Source organism: Daphnia carinata, chromosome 3 (genome assembly GCF_022539665.2).
Source record: "Daphnia carinata strain CSIRO-1 chromosome 3, CSIRO_AGI_Dcar_HiC_V3, whole genome shotgun sequence".
Lineage (NCBI taxonomy): Eukaryota > Metazoa > Arthropoda > Branchiopoda > Diplostraca > Daphniidae > Daphnia > Daphnia carinata.
Window position 1 is genome coordinate 71,123 of NC_081333.1, and position 24,243 is coordinate 95,365.

The following is a 24,243-nucleotide window of genomic DNA, read 5'->3' on the forward strand; positions in this document are numbered from 1 at the left end:
GTGTGGTGTGTGCATGTGTAGTTGTTTGACTATTGAAAGAGGTCGTTTACTGAGAGAGAGAGAGAGAAGAATACAATATGCGTTTTCTTTTGTGTGGACAGGAAAAAAAGTGTAATGTCATTTCCATATTTAGATAAATACGTATTTTTTTTTTCTAAAATAAGACAAAGAGAAAGAGAGAGGGAAAACAGACCCATTGAAATGATTTGAATATGCCCCTTTTCCATGCCTTTGGGTTCTTCAATAAACAAATAATTTTTTATCATATTTTTTTTTTGTTTTTTTTTTTTTGTTTTCGTATTATTTTTTCCAAAAGAATCGATGTTTCATTGATGAAAAGCGGTGGGCTCATAACGAAGCGCTTGTCGAGGCACGCCACCTAGCTGCCGACATAAGTCATACAGTTTGAGTGTATGAAAAGTCCACATAGAAGAAAGAGAATATAATGAGACAGAGAGGCTGGGAGCAGCAGAGGCGGCGTACTGGGCAAGAATATCAGCAAGCATCATTTCTGGGATAAAATAATAATAATAATAACAGAGTGAAAGAAGTGGCAGGAGCGGAGGACGCATTAGAATGAGTCAAAACACTCATTCGTCTTTGAATCGCCGGTAGAAAGATTGGACGTAGGTGAAGACGCATTTCCAATCTGGACGAGCCATGGCTACCATATCATCCACGTCCAGTAAGGGAGCGATGCCGGCTTTTTCACTTTTTTTTTTTTGTTGTTTCCAATTGAAATGAAAACGATGGAAAAGTAATGGATAGTTAAAAAGAAAAACCGTAGAAAGAAAGACAAAGATTGAAATTACTCTGCCGTTTTGAATGCGAGCGTAAAGTTGTGCCTCTTGTTTTTGGCCTCCAGTTGATTGAAATCAAAGGCATCCGGATAGAAATGATGAATGAGGGCACAAAAGGCGAGTCCGTCGTTCCAGCTGGAGCTGAAATTGTCTACTTGCACGTTCTGCACACATAGATACGATGGATATGAGTCAATGAAATGTTTGAAAGAAAAGCAAGTGTCCTCAGTGCAAAACACAACACGAATGGAAACGTGGGGAATGAAATACGCCTAGTAGAATGTACAACCCCCAAACGACGAAAAAGCGACAGAAATAGGAGAGTAAAGGAGAGAAGAAGAGCAGATGAAAGAAGGAATAAAATCGAACCTTGTATCCGCGCGTTCTGGACTGACACCACTGGAGCAGGAAATCCTTGATACCGGAAGCAGAGCGAGTCAATCCGCCACCCATCAGCCCTTGCATTGGTCCGCCACTAGCAGTAGCCGAAGGAAGTAACGTGTTACTACTAACTAGAGCCAGACTCGTTCCATACAAATTTTTTTTTTTTTTTTTTTTTTTTTGCTTGGATTGACATGACGTATATACCACCCTCACCCCCATTTCCAATCGAAGAGCCAATCGTGTTTGGACTTGTTGTTTTTCAATTGTAACGAAACTTTGACATGTTAAATCTTACTAGTCTCTCACTACGATGCATCACGTCGGCCATTTTACAACAACATGAAAAACAATTACTTTTTTTTTTTTTCTACAATTGCAGGTGATGCTTTTTCAAGTTACGGGTCCATCAGTTAATTGGTAGGGAAATTCGACATGAACTTACCATCAAACAAACTCACCTGAGATGTCATTTGTTTTTTTTTTTTAGTACGAATCACTACAGTGTTGCCATATGCAAGTTGCTGTTTTAGTGAGGCTCTTAGAACAGCCCAAAGTTCATGACATTTTGTTCTCAAATCGATATCGAGAAGGTGGACGCTGCGTAGTAGTGGTGGTGGTGGTAGACACATCATCATGCAACACGTAAAAAGCAAATCAAGCAATGCGACAATGTATTGGCACAGCACACAAACCCCAATCAATCAACTGTTTTTTGTTTTTGTTTTTTCTCTTTTTGGGTTCCTAATTGAAAAGTGATGAATAGATAATAATAAATCAAATTCCACGAAAAAAAAAAAACGCAATAAAATAATAGAACAATCTTGAAAAAAAAAAAAAGCTTTTTGTTTTTAGAAATATTGGGAGGATGGAAATATCGTCACAATCAGCTGATAGCGCAGGATAAAAAAAAAAAATAAAAATAAAAAGTGAAGAAGAAAAACAAGAGCCGAAAAGAGGAAAAAGTTTTGAGGGTCCACCACCATCAAATCAAAAAATCACGTGGATGGATAGATGAATTAACACAAAGAGTAAATGAATTAAAATCCAAATATCATATTATGATGGGAGGCTAAGGACTTGAAATTTGTGTTTCGTGTTTCTGTATGTATGTATGTGTGTGTGTGTGTGTGTGTGTCGTGTAAAAATGGATGGACGCTTAATGGATAGAGGAGAGCTGACCTGATAGTCTGCGGTGGCTCGTTTGCAAAAATTAAGGATCCTCTCTTTGATTTCGGCCGTGTTGAGACGGGGCCTCGGACTGGAAGGCACCGTCAAAAAATTGGGCGTCGTTGGCCGGCTCGTTGGTTTCGTTTCGAGTTGCTGGCCAGCGAGGAGTCCCACGCCGCCAAATCCACCAGATGGCGTTGCCATGCTATTACTACTAATAATGGTCGGGGTTTTGTTTTGTTTTTTTTTTCTTCACTTACTTCGCGTGTGTGTGTGTGTGTGTTTTGTTTGTTTTAAATCGGCAAAAATGGGAAGCAAAATAAAACCGCGATTTGCTTTGCTTTTAGCTGTGACATTGAAAAGAACTAAACTTCTACTTAGAATGTATGGCTGCTGCGCTTTTTGCTGTTTAAGGGGCTTAATCATTTCGATACAAATCGGATTGAAATAGGAAGAGAGTATTGAAAAACAAAAGAATATAGGTCGCTACGATCCAAATTCCTAATTCAGTGAGTATACAGATTAGCAACGATTATTATTATATAAGGCTAATTTACTAAAAATAGATTATTATTATTATATTAATTATAGAATGGACGGTGTGCGCTATCGGCCGATACACACACACGCAAACGAAAAACGAAGCCGCGTGCAATAAACAAAAAAAAAAGGGTGAAACAAAAAACAGACGCTTGTTTTTTTGTTTTTTTTTTTAGTGGGAGGGAGGCGATTGAAAAATCAAATAGCGTGCTGCCATCTCTGTTCTCATCCATCGTCCCTTTTCGAATTCTCTTTTTCAATTCTTACATTTCTTTACGTCTACAAGGGACGGAAGGGAGGGAGAGAGAGAGAGAGAGGATAGGTTTTTGTGCTGTGTTTTAGTATTTTTACCTCGTCGACGATTTGATGGATTGATCCAGCTGCTGGAATTTGCTGAACGCCGATTGGCCGGGCTGGCCCGAGCGCGTGAAATTCGACTGACGTGTCGTCGTCACTAAATCACCGCCAGATGGCATCACATACAAATCGTTTTATGTTTTTTTTTTTTTTTTTTTTTTTTTTTTTTTCATTATTCAACATTTAAAAAAATGGCAAGGACGAATTCATTCGAGTGTTTTTTTTTCGTCTTGTGGCTTACCTTCAGTTTTGGACTGGACGGTCGACGAGCCGAATGCGTTGTTGCTGCTGCGCTGGATCACGTCAGCCGGACCTGAAATCATTCAAAGAAAAAACAAAACACACACGCCGTTATTTTTAGAAAAAAAAAAACAAAAAAAAACCGAGACGTTCAACACGAAATAAATCATAAAAAAAAAAAAAAGCTTAACGGAAATGCAACGATTGATTAAAATAATAAAGAAGGTAAAAATAAGGAAAACGATGTTGATGGTAGAGCATTCTGACAAAAGACATCGAACAAGGTGCGCTTCGTCCGCAACGAAAACACGACTTTCTCATTCCTTCACAACTGAACGCATCGACAGGTGAACGAAGGAAGGCTATGGAAAAACAAACGCAGAAAATTGTGTGCACCATCACCGACGAAAAAAAAACAAAAAAACAAACAAAGAGGACAAGGTGATTAAACAAAAGACGACAAATCAAGTCAAACAAACGAAAACGGAAGATGCTCAATTGTTAACTGCATGCTCCCACATCGCCTGAAATCAAAAACTTCAAACTTTGATGATCGTGAGGATGTTTGTCGGATTGAGGTCGTATAAAGAAGGGGGCAAAAAAAAAAAAAAAAAAGAGATAGAGGTGGGGAACTCAATGGTTTTCTTTTCCTTCTTTTTTTTTTGTTTTTGTTTTGGACGAGTGTCACTTCAAAAAAAAAACGTAAATAAAACAAACGAAAAACGGACACTGCGGATGGATAAAAAGGGAGGTGTGTGTGTGTGTGTGTGTGTGTGTGTGTGACAACAGATGCAGCGAGGGGATGCGCAATGTCGGGGAGAGACTCACGACTTGAAACGTTGCTCGCTTGTTGCGACGACGACGACGACGGCCCCATCATCAAACTCGAATGCAACGTGATGCTCGTGCAGGTGGAGGCCTCCCACGCTCGACGTCGGTCGGCGAATCGACTCGGGCCGGCTGCGTTCGGTTCTTTCTCTAGTGTTTGGCCGCTACTTGGACGATCGTTGCGATACGAAGTCAAAGGGTTTTCGTTCAAACGGAGGCACCGATGGCCGGCCGCGTCGGGACTGAGCATTTGGTCGGCCAGAAATTGGTTGAACAACTCGTCCACGTCGCTGCCGCCAGAGTTGGTTTCCAACGAAAACTGTCGGCTCGTCAGCACCGAACGGCCCTGACTGGCCATTGTGTTCGTGGCGCTGCTGCCGTTATGGCGACTACTACTCGTGCCACTGTTCCTCATCGGCGTGACGCTCTTGGCCGCAACGGGAGTCGGGGCGGGCGCAGAGGTGGCGGCCATTGGAGGGGCCGACGCGGCCGCGCCGAAAAATTGCAAAATTTCGCGCTGCTTCTTCTCGGCGCTGTCGGGCGATAGAGACGCTTCGAATTGCTTCGTGCCCAGCGATTGGTTGCGACGCACCATGCCCGGCGACACCTCCGCGCCGGACAAGGGGCTCGTGTTGGTGCTGATGACGAGGCTTTTCGGTCTCTCCAGTTGCTGTTTAGCACCGGTGACGATGCGCGAAGACGAGACGCTCTTCATCAACAAACTGGTGGGCGAACGGTCCGACGGCGAGGGCGGCGTCGCTTTCAAATTGGCCGCCGAATAATTGAGAGCCGAACTGGCAACGCTGTTGGTGCTGCTGAGATTCGTGCTACTGCCGGCCGTCGACTGGCCAGACGACGTGACGTTGCGGGCCACGAGGCCGACCAGAGTCGGGCCAGGCGCGTCCACGTAATGCGACAGAGGCGGGATGGTCAGGTGGTGGTCCCGTTTCAGTCCCGTCAACGCCAACGAGTTGGGCGGGACGGCTGCTGGACCGAAAGCGGACGAACTTTTGGCGCGGGACAGTCCAAACTCGTTGCCGTTGCCGTTGCCGTTGCCGTTGCCGTTGCCGTTGCCGTTGCCGTTGTTTTGATGGAGGCCGGCGCCGCCGAGGACGAGGGCCGGAGGGGTCGTCGTCGAACGAATTTGGTGACTCGAAAACGACTTCTTTAAAAGACCGCTAGATGTCACTAGTCGATTGGGCTGGAAATTGGGCACGTGACGCGGCGGCGGCGTCGGCGGCGTCGGCGGATCGTCTGCAACGGAAAACTTTTGCAGAATTTTCGTCAAATTCTTGAGGCCGGACATGTTGGACGAAGTGGCCGGCGTGGGCGGTTGGACTTGAACGGAAGGCAGGACGGTGCGCTGGGCTTCGTCTTCATCCGACGAGGTGGAAGAAGAGGCTTCGTCGTCTCCTTCTTGATCCTGTTCCTCATCGTCGTCGTCGTCGTCGTCGTCCTCCTCTTTCGAATCGCTGCGCACACTCGACTGCGTCCGCACGGACGAACACGAGCGCTCGTTGCGCAATCGACGGCCACTCGAGCTCTTGGCCAGCGTGGCGGCCGGTGCGGCCGACGCAACGCCGCCGCTAGACGCCGTCCTGGTCGCGCCGTGATGGACGGGCGTGGCAACAGGAGGAGAGGCTGAAGGTTGAACCGTCACGCGGACGTGCTGGACTGTTGCAGCTGCTTTCTTCTCTTCGGCCCGTTTGGCCGCGATCAAAGGCGAAGACGGCTGACGGGCCAACAACGTCGTCCCACCGACCGACGCGCTGCGCATCGATCCGTTGGCGTAGTTAATGTGACGGGCCGCTTCGATTTTGGGAACAATAGGAGCCGTCGCAACGGCCGCTCTCTGCCCTTGCGGCTCTTTCGGTTTGATGGGGCTTTTCGGCGTCCCTTCCACTTTGGCCGGCATTGCCTGTTGTTGTTGTTGCTGTTGTTGTTGTTGTTGTTGTTGTTGTTGCTGTTGTTGTTGTTGCTGTTGTTGTTGTTGGTTGTTGTTGGGGCTTGTCTTGTTTGGCGTCCGGCCGATGATTAGCCTTTGTGGCCATCGAGGGCGATGGCGGGGCTGGCGGTTTCACCTGGAACTGGATGTGAGCCGAGGTGACGGGCAAGCCTTGCGGCTGATTGTCGTCGGCGCTCGACCGGCGGCTGCGACTCTGCGTCGGCGTCGTCGACGTCGAATTTGGACGCGACTCGAACGACGAGCGGATGTTGGCGAACTTGTTGGTCCACATGCCACCGCTGCTGCTGCCGCCGCCGCCACCAGACGGATCCGAGTTCAGCGGACGCGCCTGGAAGCCTACGCTTGTATTGAGTTCGGCGTTCTTCTGGAACAGGCTCTGGAATTTGCGATCGTTGTCCGTCTTGATCGTCAGCCGAGTGGGAGCCTGGACGGGCCTCCACGACGACGACGACGACGACGAGCCAGAGCCGGGCGAAAAGGCCACCGTGTTGCTGCGACGCGCCCTCTCCTTCCAACTGGGAATGGGAGCCATGGCCGTTTTGATGTACTGCTCCGCCTTTTGCAACTCCTTCTGCACGGCCGGGTTCGTCACGTCCACACGGGCCGTTTTGCTTCCATCGGTTTCAGGTGCGACTGCACTCGGCAGCGTCGCTTCTTTCGCTTCCGTTAGTTTTATGTTGTCCGTCGGCTCGGACGGTTTTAGAGGCGACGGATCGGCTTCTTTGGCCACTTCCGGCTGAGGAGGAGGAGGAGGAGGAGGAGGAGGCGCTACGACGGGCGCAGTTTTACGGCTGGAAACGCAAGAAGGCGGAGTCAATTTGGGTGAAGAGGTGGCCCGAATGAGTAGCGGGTGGGCAGCGCTTTTGGGCGCTTCCGTCGCTGCCATCTTGTTCGCTTTGCCTTCCGCCGGATCGACTTTAGGTTTGTCCACTGGCGATTGAGGCATGGGCAGGGGAGACGAAGGTTCGGCCACGTTTCGCTCCGACATCTGGCGGCTTAGCGAGGCTTTAATGGCCGCTTTGTGGATGGCGATTTGGAGCGACTCGGCGGGAGTGAAAAGTCCAGCCGACGGATCCGTTTTCAAATCGGAGGTGCTAGACTGTGGTGGCTGGACACCACAGTCACGAACACCATGGACGCCACCTTCTTTGGCCGCTTCGTCTTTCGAGCCCAAATTCAACACGCCCACCGTCACAACTTCTTCTTCTTCTTCTTCTTCTTCTTCTTCTTGTTCGCTTTCCTCGTCTCGATCGCTTTCAATTTGAACCTCCTTTTCGTCCACTTCCACTTCCGCTTTCCTTTCCTCCACTTCTTCGGCTTTCGGCTCTTCCGTCTCGGCCGCAGCCGTTTGTTGCGTCTTGCCACTTTCTGGGCCTGGGCCAGGGCCAGCGGCTTTAAAGGCGACGGGCGCGTGCGCCGCCTTCATGGACAGGACCCAACTGTGTCCGGATTTGCTCGGCTTCAAACCGGCCGCCATGACGACGGGCGACGGAGGAGCGTCGGCAGAGAGCGGCGTCTGAGGCGCCGAAGACAAATCGCAAGCGGAGGCCCGATCGACCGACGAACTCCGGCTGCCGTTCCAGTTGAATTTCTTCAACAAACTCGACTTGGCCTCGGGCGTGTTGAGCGGCGTGACGAGCGGCGTGACGCTGGCGGAAGAGGCGGCCGCTCCGACGCTGTCGCTGCGCTGAAACGGTTTGGGCAACCTGGGCGCGTACAACTCGCCCATCGATTTCTGCTTCAAGAGCGGATAGGCCGTTGAGGCTTGCGACGTCAATTTGAAGGGCGCCGACGTGCCTGTTTGGTGGACGCTTTCGCGCACGTCTTCCATCGATTTGCGGGTGGCGGCCGCCAGGCGGATGGATTTGCGCAGATCGACGCTGACTTGTCCGTCCATTCCGACCGACGTCTGCGACCGTTCCGCCCTCTTTTTCGCCAATTTCACCTTCCAAGGGACGTTGGAGCCGCTGCCGCTGGAATTATTGCTGTTGCTCCCGTGCGAGCTGTTCTTACTGCGGCCGACGCTTGGCGTCGCATCGGCTGCCTTGGCTTCTTCTTCTTTTTCCAGCTGCGCTTCTTCTCTCTTTTCTTCTGCTTTCGGTGGCTGTGTCAACGTTGGTCGTTGTGGCTGTGTCAACGTTGGTCGTTGCGGCTGTTCCAGCGTCACTGGAGGCGTCTGAGGCGTTTGCGGCGTTTGCGGCGTTTGAGGTCGAGAGTGCTGGCGAGAAGGCGGCGACGACGTCGTTTGCACTTTATTCAAATTAAAGCAAGGCAATCGGACGGCCGGCGCTGGCGTTTTGGGCGTCACGATCGGCGCCGGATTCAACTCGGGCTGCACGAATCGTCCTCGAATGCCCGACTTTTCCAACACTTTGATTTTAACGGGCCCCGTCGGCGTCGTCGTCGTCGTCGTCGTGGCCGAATTGCCCGTTTGAGCGTCGGATGAGGACGAAGGCTGACGACACCAGACTGGGCGTAAACTGGACGCCTGCGTCGTCGTCGTCGTGCTGTGCGCCAAAAAATCCATGGGCGATCGCCAGTGAACTTTGGGCGGAGGTAATGGACTGGCACTCGGCGTCGGCGTCGGACTGGGACTGGTGACGGGCGTGTTCGGCTCCGAACTGGAACGCCACGACAGCCGATTCGTGTGGTGATGTTGGCGTTCGGACGTGGCTGAATCGCTAGACGCCACGCTCAACAGGAACGAGTTGGGACGAGAAACGGGCCGCTCTACTAAGGCCGGACTGGCGAACGTCTTGGCCCGGAGTTTAACGCACGTGATGCCAGACAGCGACGTGGCAGAACCGGCCGGACTGGCCACCGTTATCTTCGTCGTCGTCGTCGTCGTCTCTTTTTTGGGACCGGCAATCGCATTGGCCGTTTGATGATCCGCACGATTCGTTTCCTGTTGCATTTCCTCGTTTCCATCGGCCGGTTTCGTAGCGGATGCTGTTGCTGTTGCTGTTGCTGTTGCTGTTGCTGTTGTTGTTGTTGTTGCAACAACGGTACAACTGGTAGTAACCGGTGTGGCAAGAGTAGTCGGAGGAGGAGGAGGAGGAGGAGGAGGAGGAGCAAGAACGGCAAGAGGGTCCGTCGATTGCAGGTGATGCAACGACGTCTTCAACCGGTCAATGAGGCCAATCAATTCCGTTTGCTGTTGCGGGTGAATCCTCCACTGCTTGTCCAGTCCGCCAGAGGCCATGTGCTGATGCAGCACCTCCTGGTGGTCGGTCGACGCACCTACATTCAACTCGGCCAAGTCGTCCGGTTGCAACGACGTCTTCAGTCGGTCCAAGACGCTGTCCACTTGGCGCAGGAAGTCGCCACCGGCCGGCGATGGCGCTGCTGGTGGGGCAGACGCCTGTTCCAGCGACAATTTCGCCAAATTGGCCATGAACGAATTCAAATCCGACTGGCTGTGATTCGATTGCGTCGTGGAATCTTCGCCCGATTCCGTTCCAGAGTCGAACAATTCGCCGCTCTCTTGCGATTGAACGGCCGCGGCCGCATGGGCCGGTTGTTGCAATTCGTTGCTGGCGGCCAGAAGAGGATCCGGGACAAGGAGAGCAGCTTGTTGATTGGCGTTAGGAGGCGTCGTTTGCGCTTGTCGGCGCACCCAGTCCATGACGTCGCTGTGGGCCGCCGACGTGGACGAATGTGCCGTACAATGAGATTGGCAACAAGATTGGGAAGAGGAGGAGGAGGAGGAGGAGGAGGAGGAGGAAGAAGAAGAAGCAGAAGAAGAAGAAGAGTGGCCATCGTGGACTGAATAGAATTCAATTGCCAATCACCGCAAGATTTAGAAATGAAATTCAAACAAGAATTTGGTTTTTGTTTCAAAATTAAAAAAAAAACTAATGCCGTTGATGAATTCGGTTAACAAATCGATTTAAAAAAAAAAAACAAAAAAAAACAAACAAACAAAAAAACACATGAAATTGAGAAAAAAAAAAGAATGGAAGAAAAGAAAGAAAAGAGGTTGGTGTGTTCCAGGAGATGAGAGGTCGAATTGATGTCGTGTGAAAGGAAGACAGGAAAGAGAAGAATAGATTAGTCGCACTCGACATAAAAACGGACGAAAGACGTTGTCTGTTTGGCTTTTCATTGAGCGACGTGTTTGCCCTTGTTCTTTCGAAAATCTCCAGTTGAACGGACACGTCCATCATCACAAGATATTGTTGCAAAATAGTGGAGAAGAAGAAAGAGCACAAAGAAGTGAAGAAGAAGAAGAAGAAGAAAAAAAAAAAAAAATCAAAGACACACCAAAAGAAAATTGCATATGCCGAATTGATGGAAATTGATAAGAATGAAGATGTTCAAGTCGTTGTTTACCTTTGGCGTCGCCGCTGAGCAGAGCCTTGATGCGGGCGCGGATTTGACGTCTCGTCTCGTAGTCGTTGCAATTATCCAGCTGTCCACAGTCGGCCCCATTCATAATCACAAATCATGACATTTAATTTCTTTTTTTTTCTTTTTTCTTTTTTTTTTCTTTTTTTTTATTTTGTTTTTGATTTTGTTTTTTTGTTAAAAAAGAACAGAAATGCAAATAGAGACGATGGTCCAGTTTTTGGGCCCATTTTGCTTATCTTGTCAGTCATTGTTTGCTTCTTGTTTTGCTTCCTGTTTGCCTGTTTGCCTGTTTGCCTGTTTGCCTGTTTGCCTGTTTGCCTGTTTGCCTGTTTGCCGGCCAGACAACATTGAACACACGCCACAAAAAAAAAAAGCAAGCCAATGTTTTATAAATAGCTCCTCTTCTTCTTCTTCTTCTTTTTTTAAACCATCCCACCTTTTTCTTCCCCTCTTTCTTAAACTTCAATTACAAAAGATGTGCAGCTGCAACTAGGTCGTTGCTATGCCCGTCCTTCTTCTAGCTCGCGTGTCACGTCATCGCGTTCACAATTTGCACACACACACACACACACACGCACGTTACAAGACAATAAAGAGTCTCGTGCCTCTCTTTCAACCCCTCAAAAGATGTTTGAACAAAGTCAAAAACCAATAAGAAAAAAACTTACCATTTCGTTGAGCTTGAAATCGTCGGTGCACGTGCTGATGTCGATGCCGTCAATCACACAAGCCGCCCGGCTTCCAGCAGCTACGCCCGGAATAGAAGTTTGCGCCATTCCTGTGCCTATTCCGATTCCTCCGTTTCCGATCTAATCAAAATCAACCAAACAAAACACAAACAAAACGGGCCCAACCCAAACCGAAAACACGGGGCGCCCCGATAAACCGAATTAGAATTTCGTGTTCTTTGTTGATTTAAATGTTCACGCACAGACACAAATCACAAATAATTTGTTTTTTTTTGAATGAATGAATGAATGAATGAATGAATGAATGAATGAATGAATGAACAAGTTGATGAGAAGACGAAAACTGGGGATTCACTCGGCGATTGGTGCGAAATGGCGCACACGCAGGTAAGGCAAACACAAAAAAAAAGGGGGGGGGGTCGCTAAAAAGTTCAACTTCGACGCCAGACATCCATCAAGAAGATGGAAAAGAAAATTTCATTAAAAAAAGAAAAGAAAAGGAAATAAGAAGAAAAAGAAGAAGAAGAAGAAGAGAAAGAGGATTTGTTTCTCTCTACCGGACCGAGCCGAAGCCAAAGACGGACTGACGCTCTGACTCACGTCTACTCGCAAACAACACACACACACAGAAAAGCTTTTCTTCTTGCTGCTGCTGCTGGTCCCCCCCCTTGGACTTTTTTCTTCCTTTTTTCTCTCTCTCTCTCTCAATTTTTCAGAGATAGAAACACAGAGAGGCCAAAAAGAAAAAAAGGATCCCGAAATAAGCAAAAGAAAAGGAAACAAACAATTTCCAAAACTCCACCCCACCCCCACTCCCTGACAACCGTTCGCCTCTTGTTGTGGTGCGGGTACACATAGCCTTTTTGGCCCCGGACTCGTTCGGCTTCTGGGGGCCCCCACGCTTTAAAAATAAACCGGCCGGGAGTTTGGAAGGGGCGGGCGTTCGTGTCACACAGAAACGCGACTGCGCCCCCATTTCTTTTTAAATTTCGTTGTTGCGATGAACTTGTCTGGCGTGAACTGACGAGGTAGCCCAGCAGACGGACGGGGTAGTAAAAAAAAAAAAAAAAGCAGCTCATGTGCACGTGAAAGAAAAAGAAAGAAAAGATGGTGGTGTGGTGGCAGACTGCCCTTACAAGGGCACCACTACCGTCGTCGTCGTCAGCAGCAGCAGCCGCCGCCCTTCCTCTTCACTACCCCAGGGGCTCCTCCCTTTTCACGGGGGGACCGGCTTTTTCATGCCTGTTTGCCTTGCTCCACTTTATTTTATTTTTTTTTTCTATGCGACGTTTAAAAATAGGTACAACATAAAGAGAAGTAGACGACGTTTTGTGCGCCTCTATGACCTGACGCAATGCCTCCACACCCTCTAGACTGTCTCCTTTGGCCATGGACAATAGAAACGAGTCCTGCCACGCATTTAAAAACAAAAACAAAAACAAAAACAAATCAAAACAAACCAAATGTGGTTCGTGTGTTGACATTTTTTGTTCTCCATTCCCGTTTTAGGGATCTTGTTTTTTCCTTTTTTTTTTTTTTTTGGATTCAGCCGGGCCTGTCATCGCAAAGATGGACCGATGAAAACAAAAAACCAAATGCGATTCTATCTGCGTCTGTGTGGCTATTCAAAAATGAAGAACGAGGCCGCGCCCTACTATCACCACACGCCAAAATCAGTCCCCCATCCATCCATCCATCCATCCACAGACCCCCCCCCCCCAAAGTGGCTTCATATTTCCATGGAACGGACGGACAATCACGGATCCAAACACGGATGTCTTAACCTCAATTATAAATCCCATTTGTTTTTGTTTTTTATTAGTCAGGGTTCCTTCCAAAAAAAAATAAAAAAAACAAAAATAAATGAGGTAGTACGTACGTGATCGTCAGAGACGGTGGCAGTGATGCTGAATGGCTGCGGCTGGTGGACCGTGCTCGTCCTGGTCGTTTGGAATTTGGCCGTCGAGGATGAACGACGCGTCCACGATGCGCCGCTCTCTTCGTCCTGTCCCGACTCGAAAGACGATCCCGTTCGTTGCTGGGTCGACGTCCGGCTCAATCTCTATTGCAATTCGTATACAATCAACATTAGATTGGCGTTTTGTTTCATTTCGCCGCCAACTGAGACTGGCCAAAAGACGAGAAAAAAACACGAGTAGAGAGAAAAAGAAGGAAGAGCAGTACAGTAAACAACAATAGCAACAGCAGCAGGGCGTGAGTCACGCACCGCCTCAAAGGGGACACCACACGTCTGTGTGCTAATCTGAACGAGGCCATCCATCACGGTCGTCTTCGCATTTCGGCTGCCATAGCCAACAAAAACCCAATGCAATTTCCTACGTCAAAAGTGAGAAGCTCGGATTTTTTTTTCAACACCTTTCATCGACGTCCCTCTTCTCATTTTTTTTTATTGATTTCACCGTTTTTTGTTTGTTTTTTTTGAGTTGATTGTATCAACCAAATCGGGCCAGCTAACAAAACGCACCTTGTTTTCTTTGTTCCCCCTTTGCTGTCATAAAACAGGGACTTTCTGGAGAAAAAAAAACAAAACAAAAACAAAACGAGATGACGGTAATCGAATCGATCTCTGAAACGAGTCGAAATGAGCAGAACGTGATATTTAAAAAAAAAAAAAAAATAAAAAAAAAAAGATTGCACCTTGTACGGGAAAGAAACACGAGCCGGCCTTATTAAGAGACGTTCGTGTCACTTGACCCACTTTTGGCTGTTGCAAAACATGTTGCGCGCACACACGTTAGATGACAACACGAATCGTATCGCCATCAAATTCAACTATTTTTGCGCGCACAAAATCAGATGCTACGCTTACATGTCGCCGGCTCTTGTCAAGCGAAATGTAACAGAAAAACAAAAAACAAAAAAAAAACTGCCACCATTGTGGATCAAGGCCAAAATAAAACAAAAAAAAAAAAAAAAACTAAACAAGTTTCGTTCGTAACTGATAAACATTTTCGTTCTTTTCAGGCGAAAAAAAAATGATGAGTCACCCCCAAACACCGTCAAATGAAACAAAAAATGGCACGTTAACCTTGCCCCGGCTGGCAACGTGACATGAAAAACTCCAAATTGCCACACTCATTTCGAGTTTTTCTTTTCGCAGACTGACCCGACTGAAAACCATTCTTCTTCTTGTTCTCAAGAATTAAAAAAAAAAAAAAAACAAAACAAAAAAAAAAAAAAAAAACAGGTGAAATGGACGTGAGCCAAAAGAATGTGCGAGTGCACAGACTGAACGCGAAAAGATTGAGGACACGACACCGTTGGGAAAAAAACAAAAAAAAAAAGGAGACAAACAGCTCGTCAAAAAAAAACAAAAACAAAAACAAAAACAAAAAACATCAGAAAATAAATCAAATAAAAGAAAAGAAAATTACCGTTCCGTCGGCGCTGCGTTGTTCGGTGCACGTGCTAAACGACTGGACGGATGGTTGGGACGACTCGCCTCCAGCCACGCCGGCCGACGTGGCCGCCTGTTCCGTGCACTGCACCAAAATCTGCGCTCCAATTAACTTGTTGAGCAGAGACAGCGAACGCTCGTCCTCGCTGGCGCTCGATCCTAAATGATTGCACAACACGTACCACGTCAACACAAACACAAAGATGAACATCAGCGCACACAACGTCATCCTGACTCGAACGACAACAGCCCATTCTCTATCAACCCCCTTCTCCAACAAACAATCGATTCTTAACATTAATAAATAAGCCCTGAAAACGTCTATTTTTAGACACTTGAATAAAATACCGGCGTCGGTTGCGCGCATGCGTCCAATGATGTCCTGCATGCCTCGGACGGGCGTGCGATCCTGCAGGAACGACTTGGACGTCGTGGTGGAGGTGGCGGTCAACGTGGCCGACGAAGCAAACGAGTCGGCAGCAGGCGCCACCGTCGTCAATGGCTCGTCGTGACCGCCATTGACAACCGACGGATTGTAAGACGTGCGTCGTTCGCTGCTGCTCGACATCAACGTGTTGGACTCTCTCCTCGACAAAGACACGCCGCTCAATGGCTCATCTACACTGCGCTCTTGGCTCTGTCGCTCCATCGACACTCGGCTCCTATTCATTTCAAATTGAAATTCATTTTTTTTTTCAATCAAACATTTCAAATTAAAGTTAAATACAAATACCGGGCAGGTGAGATGCGAAGGGATTCGGAACGGACCAGGCCGATCGATCCAGCGCCATCCCCATTGTTCTGAGAGCGGAAACTGTTGGAACGGTAAATGAGTCCGGCTTTCGGGTAGGCCGATGCTTTGCTCACTTGCGGCTGACTCTTTTCTTCGCCCGTTATCAGGAACTTTTGGGCCAAGGCGCGGACCGAGGCGCCCGTCGCCGGAAGCGTCTTGACGCGGGGCTCGGCCGAGGGTTTGGCTCCGGCACCGGATCCGTACGGCGCATTGTTCTCCGGTTGGCTGGGACGGTAGCGATGATTGATGCTGCCGTGGCGCTGGAAATTGGACGTCGTCGTCGTCGTCGTCGTCTCCGCGCCGCCGCTGACGGACGACGAAGAGACGCGGTTGGAACGTACGGCAAGTGGCGACGCCGTGGCAAAAGTCGACACTGAAGGCAGCGGAGCTTCTTGCATGGAAAGTTTGGCCGTGCTGACTCGCGTCGGGACAGGCTGGTGCGGCTGTGCCGACGGAATCTCGGCCGCTGGAACAAACGTGGCCGTCGACGTCATGACGGGAGCAGCAGCTGGGAAAGCGGTGACGTCAGCCTCTCGTGGAACGGAAGGCTCCCTGGGAATGGATTTCCTGCGCCAAGGCGTCGGATCATCTCCAGTTGGAACGGCTGCTGGAACGGGAGCCGGAAGCGAAGCTGCTGCGATGATGGGAGCCGTCACAACCGAACTATTTCGACCGGAAGTAGATAATTGGAATGTCGACGTGGAACGGACGGAATGTCCCGTCGTCTCACCCGACAAAACAAACGGGGCGGCCGCCACGGTGGGCACCACCCGGCCGTGCGAGCTGGGCGCGTTGGACGCCGTGGACAACGTCACGCTCGACGTGTGCATCGTCGGCGAAGGCTCCACTTCGATCGAGAATTTACGAGGCTGCTGGAACAGTTGTTGTTGTTGTGTCGATCCTCGACGGGTGTCCATCTTGACATCCTGGACGCTGTTGTACTGGATCGTGCTGTAACTGGGCGTGGCGCCGCTCGTACGGCGGTCCATCAGACCCGGGGCCGGGATTTCCGCGACGACAATCGACGAACTGGCCACCGGATTCAATTGGATTTCGATGCTCGACTCGATGCTGGCCTTGCGCGTTCCAGCAACACAGTCCGACACTTCGACCGACGTCTTCCGCGACATGGACGTATGATCGTCTTTGACGGGAGATGGCACCTCTTGCGGCGAAGGGGAAGACCAATCTTTGGGCTTCTTCAAAATGCCCGGCCGCTTCATGGGAGGCGACGCCTGCGGCCCACTGGGCGTCTGCGACGTCGACAATTCTTGGTGACGCTTAATGATCGTCTGGAACGACTCGGAGCGCTCAATCATTTGCTCAATCGAAGACGACGATTGGTCCGGCTCGTCGGGAGAATCAACGGGAGCCACGAACGAATCCTTCAGTTTGGCTTTGGGCCGAGTGGGCGAAGGCGGAGGGGCTTCCACCGTCGTGGCCTCGGCGCTCGACACCTGCTGTTCGTGAATGCGGATAATCTCCCTGAGGGCTTGACTGCGCTCGCTGATGATGGGCTCGGCGCGATCGCCATCCGCTTCCGTGTCCATCGAATTGGTAAAAGTGTCGCGCAATTTGGCGCGCGGCTTCTCCACCGGCTCTAATTCGCCTATTTTTTAATTCATTTTTTAATTCATTTTCAAATTGATTAATGATTTTAATTACCTTTCGATTGGACGGTTTGCGATTCGTGCAGCTTCTGCAATTCCGTCAGCGTTTGCGATCGTTCGATGATGATCGGCTGCGGACTCTGCTGGCCTCCTGCTTAGATTTCATCCCAAAACATGTTTCAAGTTAGAAGACATTTAAAAAATTCATGGAACAATTCAAAAAAAAAATAAGTACCTTCATCAGCGCCGGTAATGTTCAAGGGTTTAGTTGGACGGCGACGTAGGGCGCCCAGACCGAATAGAGGGCGTCCATTTTCATCCATGGGACCCGTTCCATAACTGGAGGTGATGTCCAGCGTTTCCGGATTGGATTCCGGTTCGGGCAAATGAGTCGGCGTTTTAATCATGTTGGCCTCGGACGATTGACGACGCCAAGGGGCTCGGCTCAACCTCGGGCTGCTCGTCTCCGACGATCCTTCTTGATCAGACGATATCGGGGTGGTGCCACTATCGCCGTTGACCTGTCCAGCCACCAGCACCGTCGGCTGCTCTTCGGCAACGCGAGGGACGAATTCCTTCGTCTCAGAGCGGCAGTCGTACGGTTGGCTGATTTTGCGCACTTTCGTCTGCTGAGTCATCGACGACTTGCGGCTGCTCGATTCGCTCGTCTCCGACGTCGTCATCATCATCATCGATGTCGTCGAGACTGAACTCATTTCCACGTCTTGCACCACCACTTCATCTCGATGGAGCGTTACTGGAAGTTCGGCTTCTTTCTCGGCTGCTGGCACTTGATTCTCCACTTCGTTTTGGGGATGCTCAACAGATGGCGCTGGCGTCACTGATTCCGACGGTTTCCTCTTAAACTCTGGCAATTTATTGCGGTTGGCCGGCGGCTCAGAGAACGACGTCTTAGGGGCCGGCGCAGAAGCGGCAGGCGCTAGCGCTTTGCGCGTCGGCATGGGCGACGAGACGGCCAAGCCCAGCTTCTTCTTGACGATGCGAATGTGAGCGCGGATGCGACTCCTGTCGTCGTAATTGGTGGCCGTGTTCAACATGTTCTCCAATAAAGTCAAGTCTTCAATCTCTTCGATGACACGGCCGTCGCCGCCGCTGCTGGGCAAAGCGTCGTCATTGACAACCGGTCCATCCTGCGGCGTCGGTGACATCTGGCGGACAGCTGGCGCCGCGACATCCTTGGTCGGCGATGGCGAACGAGATTTAGTGAACAAGCCGGCCGTTGAATTGCGGCTGGGCGCAGGCGATTTGGACGCATCGGGTGCGTCGCCTTTGCCGACGGACGGACGCGGTTCCAGTTTGTTGACGCGGTTGGCGGCCGGTTCCCACAGTTTCGTGTTTTCACGCTTGATAGTCGACGTCGCTGTCGTCGTCGTCGTCGTCGTCGCGTTTTCAAACGACGAACGGATTTTGGAAATGTTGGCCGTGCCGCCAGTTGGCACCACTGGCGGCGGAGGGGCTGCTGCTGGCGCTGCTGGTGCTTCGACAGACGGACCTTCCATCGAATCGGAACGGAAAAGAGAACGGGCTTTTTTAACGACCGACGGACTGCCCAGCACTGGACTGGCAATCGACAATCGACTTCCGCTCTTGTTCAAAGGCGACGTGGCCAATTCGCCAGCGCCATCCACCGGCGCCATCAACGTCGTCGTGACTGACAATTTCTTGGGACGTTCCATGTTCTCTTCACGACGAGGACTTTCAGTCACAACTGGTTCTGAGCACGGCTCCTCCACACCTGCCGGCCCATCTTCTTGTTCGGCCACACCGTTCGTCTGCGGCGCCACCGGTTCATTTTCAGTTATTTCTTCTTCTTCTTCTTCTTCTTCTTCGTCATCACTGGCCGCCTGCTGCTGGACCGGTTTCTCAACCACTGGCGCAGCAACGGCAGGAGGAGGGGATGGTGAATGACCGTGACCAGCGTCTTCTTCGTCGTCATGGATGTGCGGATGCGAGCCGTGCAATGCGCAACCTTCCGTATCGACATACTTCTCCACGACGCTCATGACGTTGTTGTGCAAATCCTTGCGGGCCGGACGGCCGATGCCCGAAATGCCCTTCGATCTGTTGCTGGACGTGTTGCTGCTGCTGGTCGAATTCATGCGCCACGGCTTGTCCTCGTCGCGATCGCGCACCGTGATCGTCCTCGTCGTCTCAATCGTGCGGATCATGGCCGGACGGCCGAGGATCGACGCGGCTTTACTCGACGAAGGACTGGCCAATTCTTTCCTCGATGATGCGGTGGTGGACGAGGATGATCGGCTGACGCTCGTCGTTTCCGCCTTTTTCGTTACTCCTCTCTTGTCCGCCGATGAAAACGAAGACGATTGCTGGACGCGAGTGCTCGACGTCGTCGTTGATCTCATTGGCTCGGCTTTGCGGCTCGTCACTGGAGTCGTCGGTCTAGCGGACATGGTATGGCCTGTCCGTTTCGCTCCAGTCGTTTTCACATCTTCGCTGACCACCACCCCTTGGATTTCCTTCTCCAATTGGAGGAATTCCGTCACGGAATCGTCTTGGCCCGTCGATTCCGTTGGAGTGACGGCCGCCTTTTTGCCCTTCTGGGCCGAGATGGGCGTGCTGGTCAGACGCGGGATGCTGCTGCTCCCCTTCATGCTGGCCGAAGCAGTTGAAGCCGTTGTTTTGCTGCTCGATTTCGTAGCGGTGGCGCTAGTTGACGAGCCGCTGCGATTAATTCCGCCCAATCCCGTCCGGCTGGTCGAACTGCTGGACGACGTCAACGTATTTTTACGCAGTTCGGCCGAATCGGCCCGTTTCTTGTTGACCGGTGAGGTGGCGCCACGCGAGGGAGATTCAGAAGGCGTCCGCTTCGATCTCGTGGCGCTAGTGCTGCTCGCACGAACTGGTTTCGATTCGGTGGGGGTGACGATGACTTGCTCCACTTGCTCCTCGATGTTCGTTCCAGCAGCCGAATGATTCGAGACGTCCGAATCCATGCGGATGAGGCTGTTTGACTGATGTTGCTGCGTCGTCATTGACGTGAACGACGTTTGCGTCATCTCCAAACTATCCGCTTGGCTGTGATTGTCGACGCTGTCCGGCTCTGGAAGATTGTTATCCAAATTATCCAGCGAATCCGGCTCGGAAATGGCGTCGTCGATGGTGACTTCGCCCGTTTCAAACTTCTTTTTCGATACGGACATGTTTTCCTCAACGCCATCTGTTGTCGCAATGATGGACGATCTCCTTAGCGCAGCGTCAACGGCCGTGATTCCGCCCGATCCGCTTCCTTCATTTTCATCGTCAATGTCGTCGATGACTTCGTCTTCGTTCTCCTCTAAAACAGCGCCGTCAGACACCCTCTGGCGGATGGTTTTCGTCAACGTGACGCGTTGAGTGACGGGCGCCGATTGGCCGGTTTCGCGGATGCGCCTCCACGTCTCCGTCACTTCTTGAATGGTCAGAATGTCGCCCTCCTGGAACTCGCGACGACGCGACGACGACTTCAATTCCTGGTAAGAAGAATCCGACACGACGGAAACATTTAATTCTTCCGGCCGGATGGTGAGGCTCTTCTGGCTCGGTCCGTCCGCTATAACGAGTTGACTGCCCGACAGCGAGTCGGGTGACATGGCCCGTTCGCTCGTTTCCATTCGACTGCTGGTCGTCGACGTCTGGCTGGACTCTTGCGTCCCACCGGATGCGGCCAAAATCATTTGATAGCGTTTGGTGCGGACGCTGCTCTTGCGGCGAATCTTTTCACTGACCGCGTCCTCTTCCTGATTGGCGTCGTTGCGTCGCTTTTGATCCACTTGGCGTCCGTTGACGCCGTCCGCTTCGTCCGTCTCCATAGCGGACGATGTGGTGATGGTTTCAGTAGTGGTGGCGCTAGTGGTCGAGTAATTGTAGGTGGCCGATTGGGACGGAAGCGAAGCGGCCGAGGGGCTTCTGGCCGTCATGACGTCGTCGCTGGTGTAGAAATCCTTGAGTCTCTTTTCCCTCAGTTTGTACATCCGAGCGCGGATGCGCCTCTTTTCCGCGAAATCCTCCGTCACTTGCCACTAATATTTGTACATTTTTAATTTGAATTTTATTAAATTTGAAATAATTAAAACGAACCATTTGTTTGAGGACATCCTCATCGTCGATCGTGTCGATATCGACAGCATCCATTTTGATTGGTTGATAAAACAATTTGATCTGTTCCAAACGAAATGAGAGTTTTAAAGAAAAAAGAAAACTATGAATAAAGGTCATAACATACAGGTAAAACCCAAAGGCAAGAGCCTTTCACTTTTGTTTTTTTTTTGAACAAATTCTGTTTTTGGGTTGTCTGGAACGTGTGACAGGTTGATGAAGTTTATAGTTCAACCGCCCACTCACGCAGACAACGAGTCTGCGACCCAGTTGGGAAACGAGCCAAACCAACGAGAACATTCAACACGTCATCAAATGTTTTCGGCTTCAATAGCCAAAAGGCAATCACAAAAAAACAAAACAAGAGAAAAACAGTTGAATGTCGTTTTTTTTTTTTTTATAGGTAAAGTAGTGGCCGTCAATCCTGGCAAAAATCAACACAATTTCCTAATAATAGAGTCGGCGTTTTAAAAATGGGAATCGATTATGCGCCTTTTAAATCTGCATTGAAGGCCAATGTTTAAAAAAAGGGAAAATGTGGGTTAGATAAAACGGCAAAGTGCACGCCCGGTGAATCGACACAAACTTGCGATTGTTCGTTAACATTGAAAGTGTTGCTCTTCATCATCATCACGGGCTTCTGCGGTAATAATAAGAGTTTGACCCCGATTTCTCGCTACCTCTCTCTTTTTTAAGCCAATCAGCACATGACTCGCTTTCGTGACTTTTCATTTCAGCCGCCATTGTTTGTTTCACCCCGCCAAAAAATGAGGACGAGTCGGTCCAGTTTCCCACGAGTTAAAAGACGCGTGCACGAAACTTTAATCTTCACAATTTTCGATTCAATCAGAAATGCTTCGTCTCATTATTTTAGCTCATTAAACTACTTAATGTATGCCACCTATGTTTCCTACGAATAGCAGACGACGAAGAAAGCGAAAATGAAAGATGAACAAGAGGCTAATTAAATATTCATGGGGAATGTCTGCTGGTGACTAATCAAAAAAAAACAATCGACCATTTTTCTTTTCTAATAATGACTCGATAAAACGAAAAAAAAATATGTTTTCTAAAAATTCAACACGCCATGGAGATCGAAATCAACGTTTGTTTATACAATGCTGTGAGAAACCACCTCAAATCCCTACTCATTTTCACACACACACACAAGAAAAAGAACTAATTGGATAAAACAGACTAAAAGATGAAAAGAATTCCTTTCAAAAAGAATCTAGAGGATTATCAAAAGAGTGAAAGAACTGATGCCCGAATAAGGTTTTGTCCTCCCTTCTCCTTCCCAACTTCTTTGAGGGGGGTGCATGCCCATACATGGAATCAAATGAATAAAAAGAAAAAAACTATAAACGAGAGAGAGAGATGCCCTTTTTCGTACACAACGAGAAAGAAAAGAGCTCTCTCTTGGACATATCCCCACGAAAAACTTTTCCTTTTTTTTTGTGTGTTTCTTTCTTTTTATCTTTGAGCTTTGAGATGGAGCGCATGAGAAAGATAAAAAGGAGGCGAATACCTGTGCAATAGCAAAAGAGAGAGAGAGAGAGGCTAGAACACACCTATGACTCAGAAGCAAGGCCAGGCAGGTAAAAGAAGAAGAAAGAAACAGGTCGTCGTTCGTCTCAGTCAGAGAGAACAAACCGAAACGAAGAGAAAATCTCTTGAAGCAAAAAACAGAATTTTTGCTGTCAAGGGCACACGCTAAACTGGAAGAGCAACTGAATCGAGAAATGATACGTTCAAAATCTAACGGGCTAGAATAACTTTGGGCTAAAGTCAACGGACTTAATATTATTTGCGGATAAAGAAATGAAGCAACATGTACCGTTTGCTTTGCAGCCAAGAAAAATGATGAGCCATTTTTCTTATCTCTCTGTCACTAGTAAGACAAGATAACAAACAAAACTTGTGACTCACCTCGTGATTAAGAGTAAAACAATTCCTTTTTTTTTTTAATGTCGTTTCTTCAAGTGTTATTGTCGCCTGTGATGATCAGCTGGTGTCCAGAACATGGCACCCCTTCTCCTCGTAATAGATTTTTTATTTTCTTTCACGGAAACACTGAAAAAGGTCGTGCCAGGTGGTTAGAATTTGATTGTGTCATTCACACAACATAAAACAAAAACAATAACAAAAAAAAAGACGAATTCCTTGTTCACCTTTTAATTTTAGTCGTTGCCGTTGATTCTGTGCCGTTCACCCCCTACCACAAAACTCAGGTCGTAGGTTGTAAAGAGGGATCCACCAGTAAAATAGACGTGGAACAGCAAGTGGTTCTGTGCTGGGCAGAAAACGTGCGGTCGCGACGATGGACGGCAGTCGACTGAGGCTCACTTCGTTTCTCTCCTTGGCTTCAATCCTCTTTTTCGTGTGGTCCGGGGGAGGGTGAAAGCCTGTGGTTACACTCTTTTTTTTCCTTCTTCTTCTGTTTCCATGTTTTGGTTTTCAAAAGCTACACAAGTGAAAGAAGGTTTACACACCAAGGTTTTCGCGTACCGTAATTTCGGTGGTTCCGTTCTGCACGTTTCTTCGACTTATTGGGAAATTTTCCACATACTGCTTCTTCTCTTCATTCCGTCTTCTTGCTGATGAGAGATAATTATTTTGCAGCAAATTGAAATCCCTTTCCAGTGTCTCGTTGCTTTCTCCCCATTTTCTCCTGGCTCCTTGGCTGCCACATGTTTGATGTTACACCTGCAAATCAAAAGATAACAATCTATATTCGAGTAGGGTAGAATCACGATGACGACAATTTTTTTAAAGGTTATTGAACGTGAAATACCTTGCCACGTGCGAATCAACTTGTACGTGGGCCAATTCTCTTGTACTACCAAAGCAAAAGCAACCAAATCATTTGGAGCTCATTTATATACCAACTTTTTGGTGAATTCATTGTACTGGAAAAAAGGGGTCAAAATCTGTCAATAAAATCTAAAATGTGAAATAAAATACGGACCGTAAAAGACGTGTGTG

The 24,243-nt window shown here is 49.0% G+C and overlaps 1 protein-coding gene across 1 annotated transcript; it reads right to left on the reverse strand.

Moving 5' to 3' along the window:
* Positions 1–82: 82 nt before the first annotated feature.
* LOC130693212 (pneumococcal serine-rich repeat protein-like) lies at positions 83–23,653 on the reverse strand. Its single transcript, XM_059494799.1, has 18 exons — positions 23,430–23,653; positions 23,188–23,331; positions 21,241–21,321; positions 17,378–21,182; positions 17,198–17,290; positions 15,473–17,141; positions 15,088–15,401; positions 14,717–14,898; positions 13,201–13,383; positions 11,301–11,441; positions 10,615–10,693; positions 6,462–10,047; positions 4,317–6,394; positions 3,490–3,561; positions 3,243–3,345; positions 2,364–2,565; positions 813–964; positions 83–711 (listed from the first exon to the last, which is right to left on the reverse strand). Exons 3-18 carry the CDS (start codon positions 21,292–21,294, stop codon positions 591–593), a joined length of 12,834 nt encoding a protein of 4,277 aa, XP_059350782.1. The 5' UTR covers positions 21,295–21,321; positions 23,188–23,331; positions 23,430–23,653; the 3' UTR covers positions 83–590.
* Between the last annotated feature and the right edge of the window lie 590 nt (positions 23,654–24,243).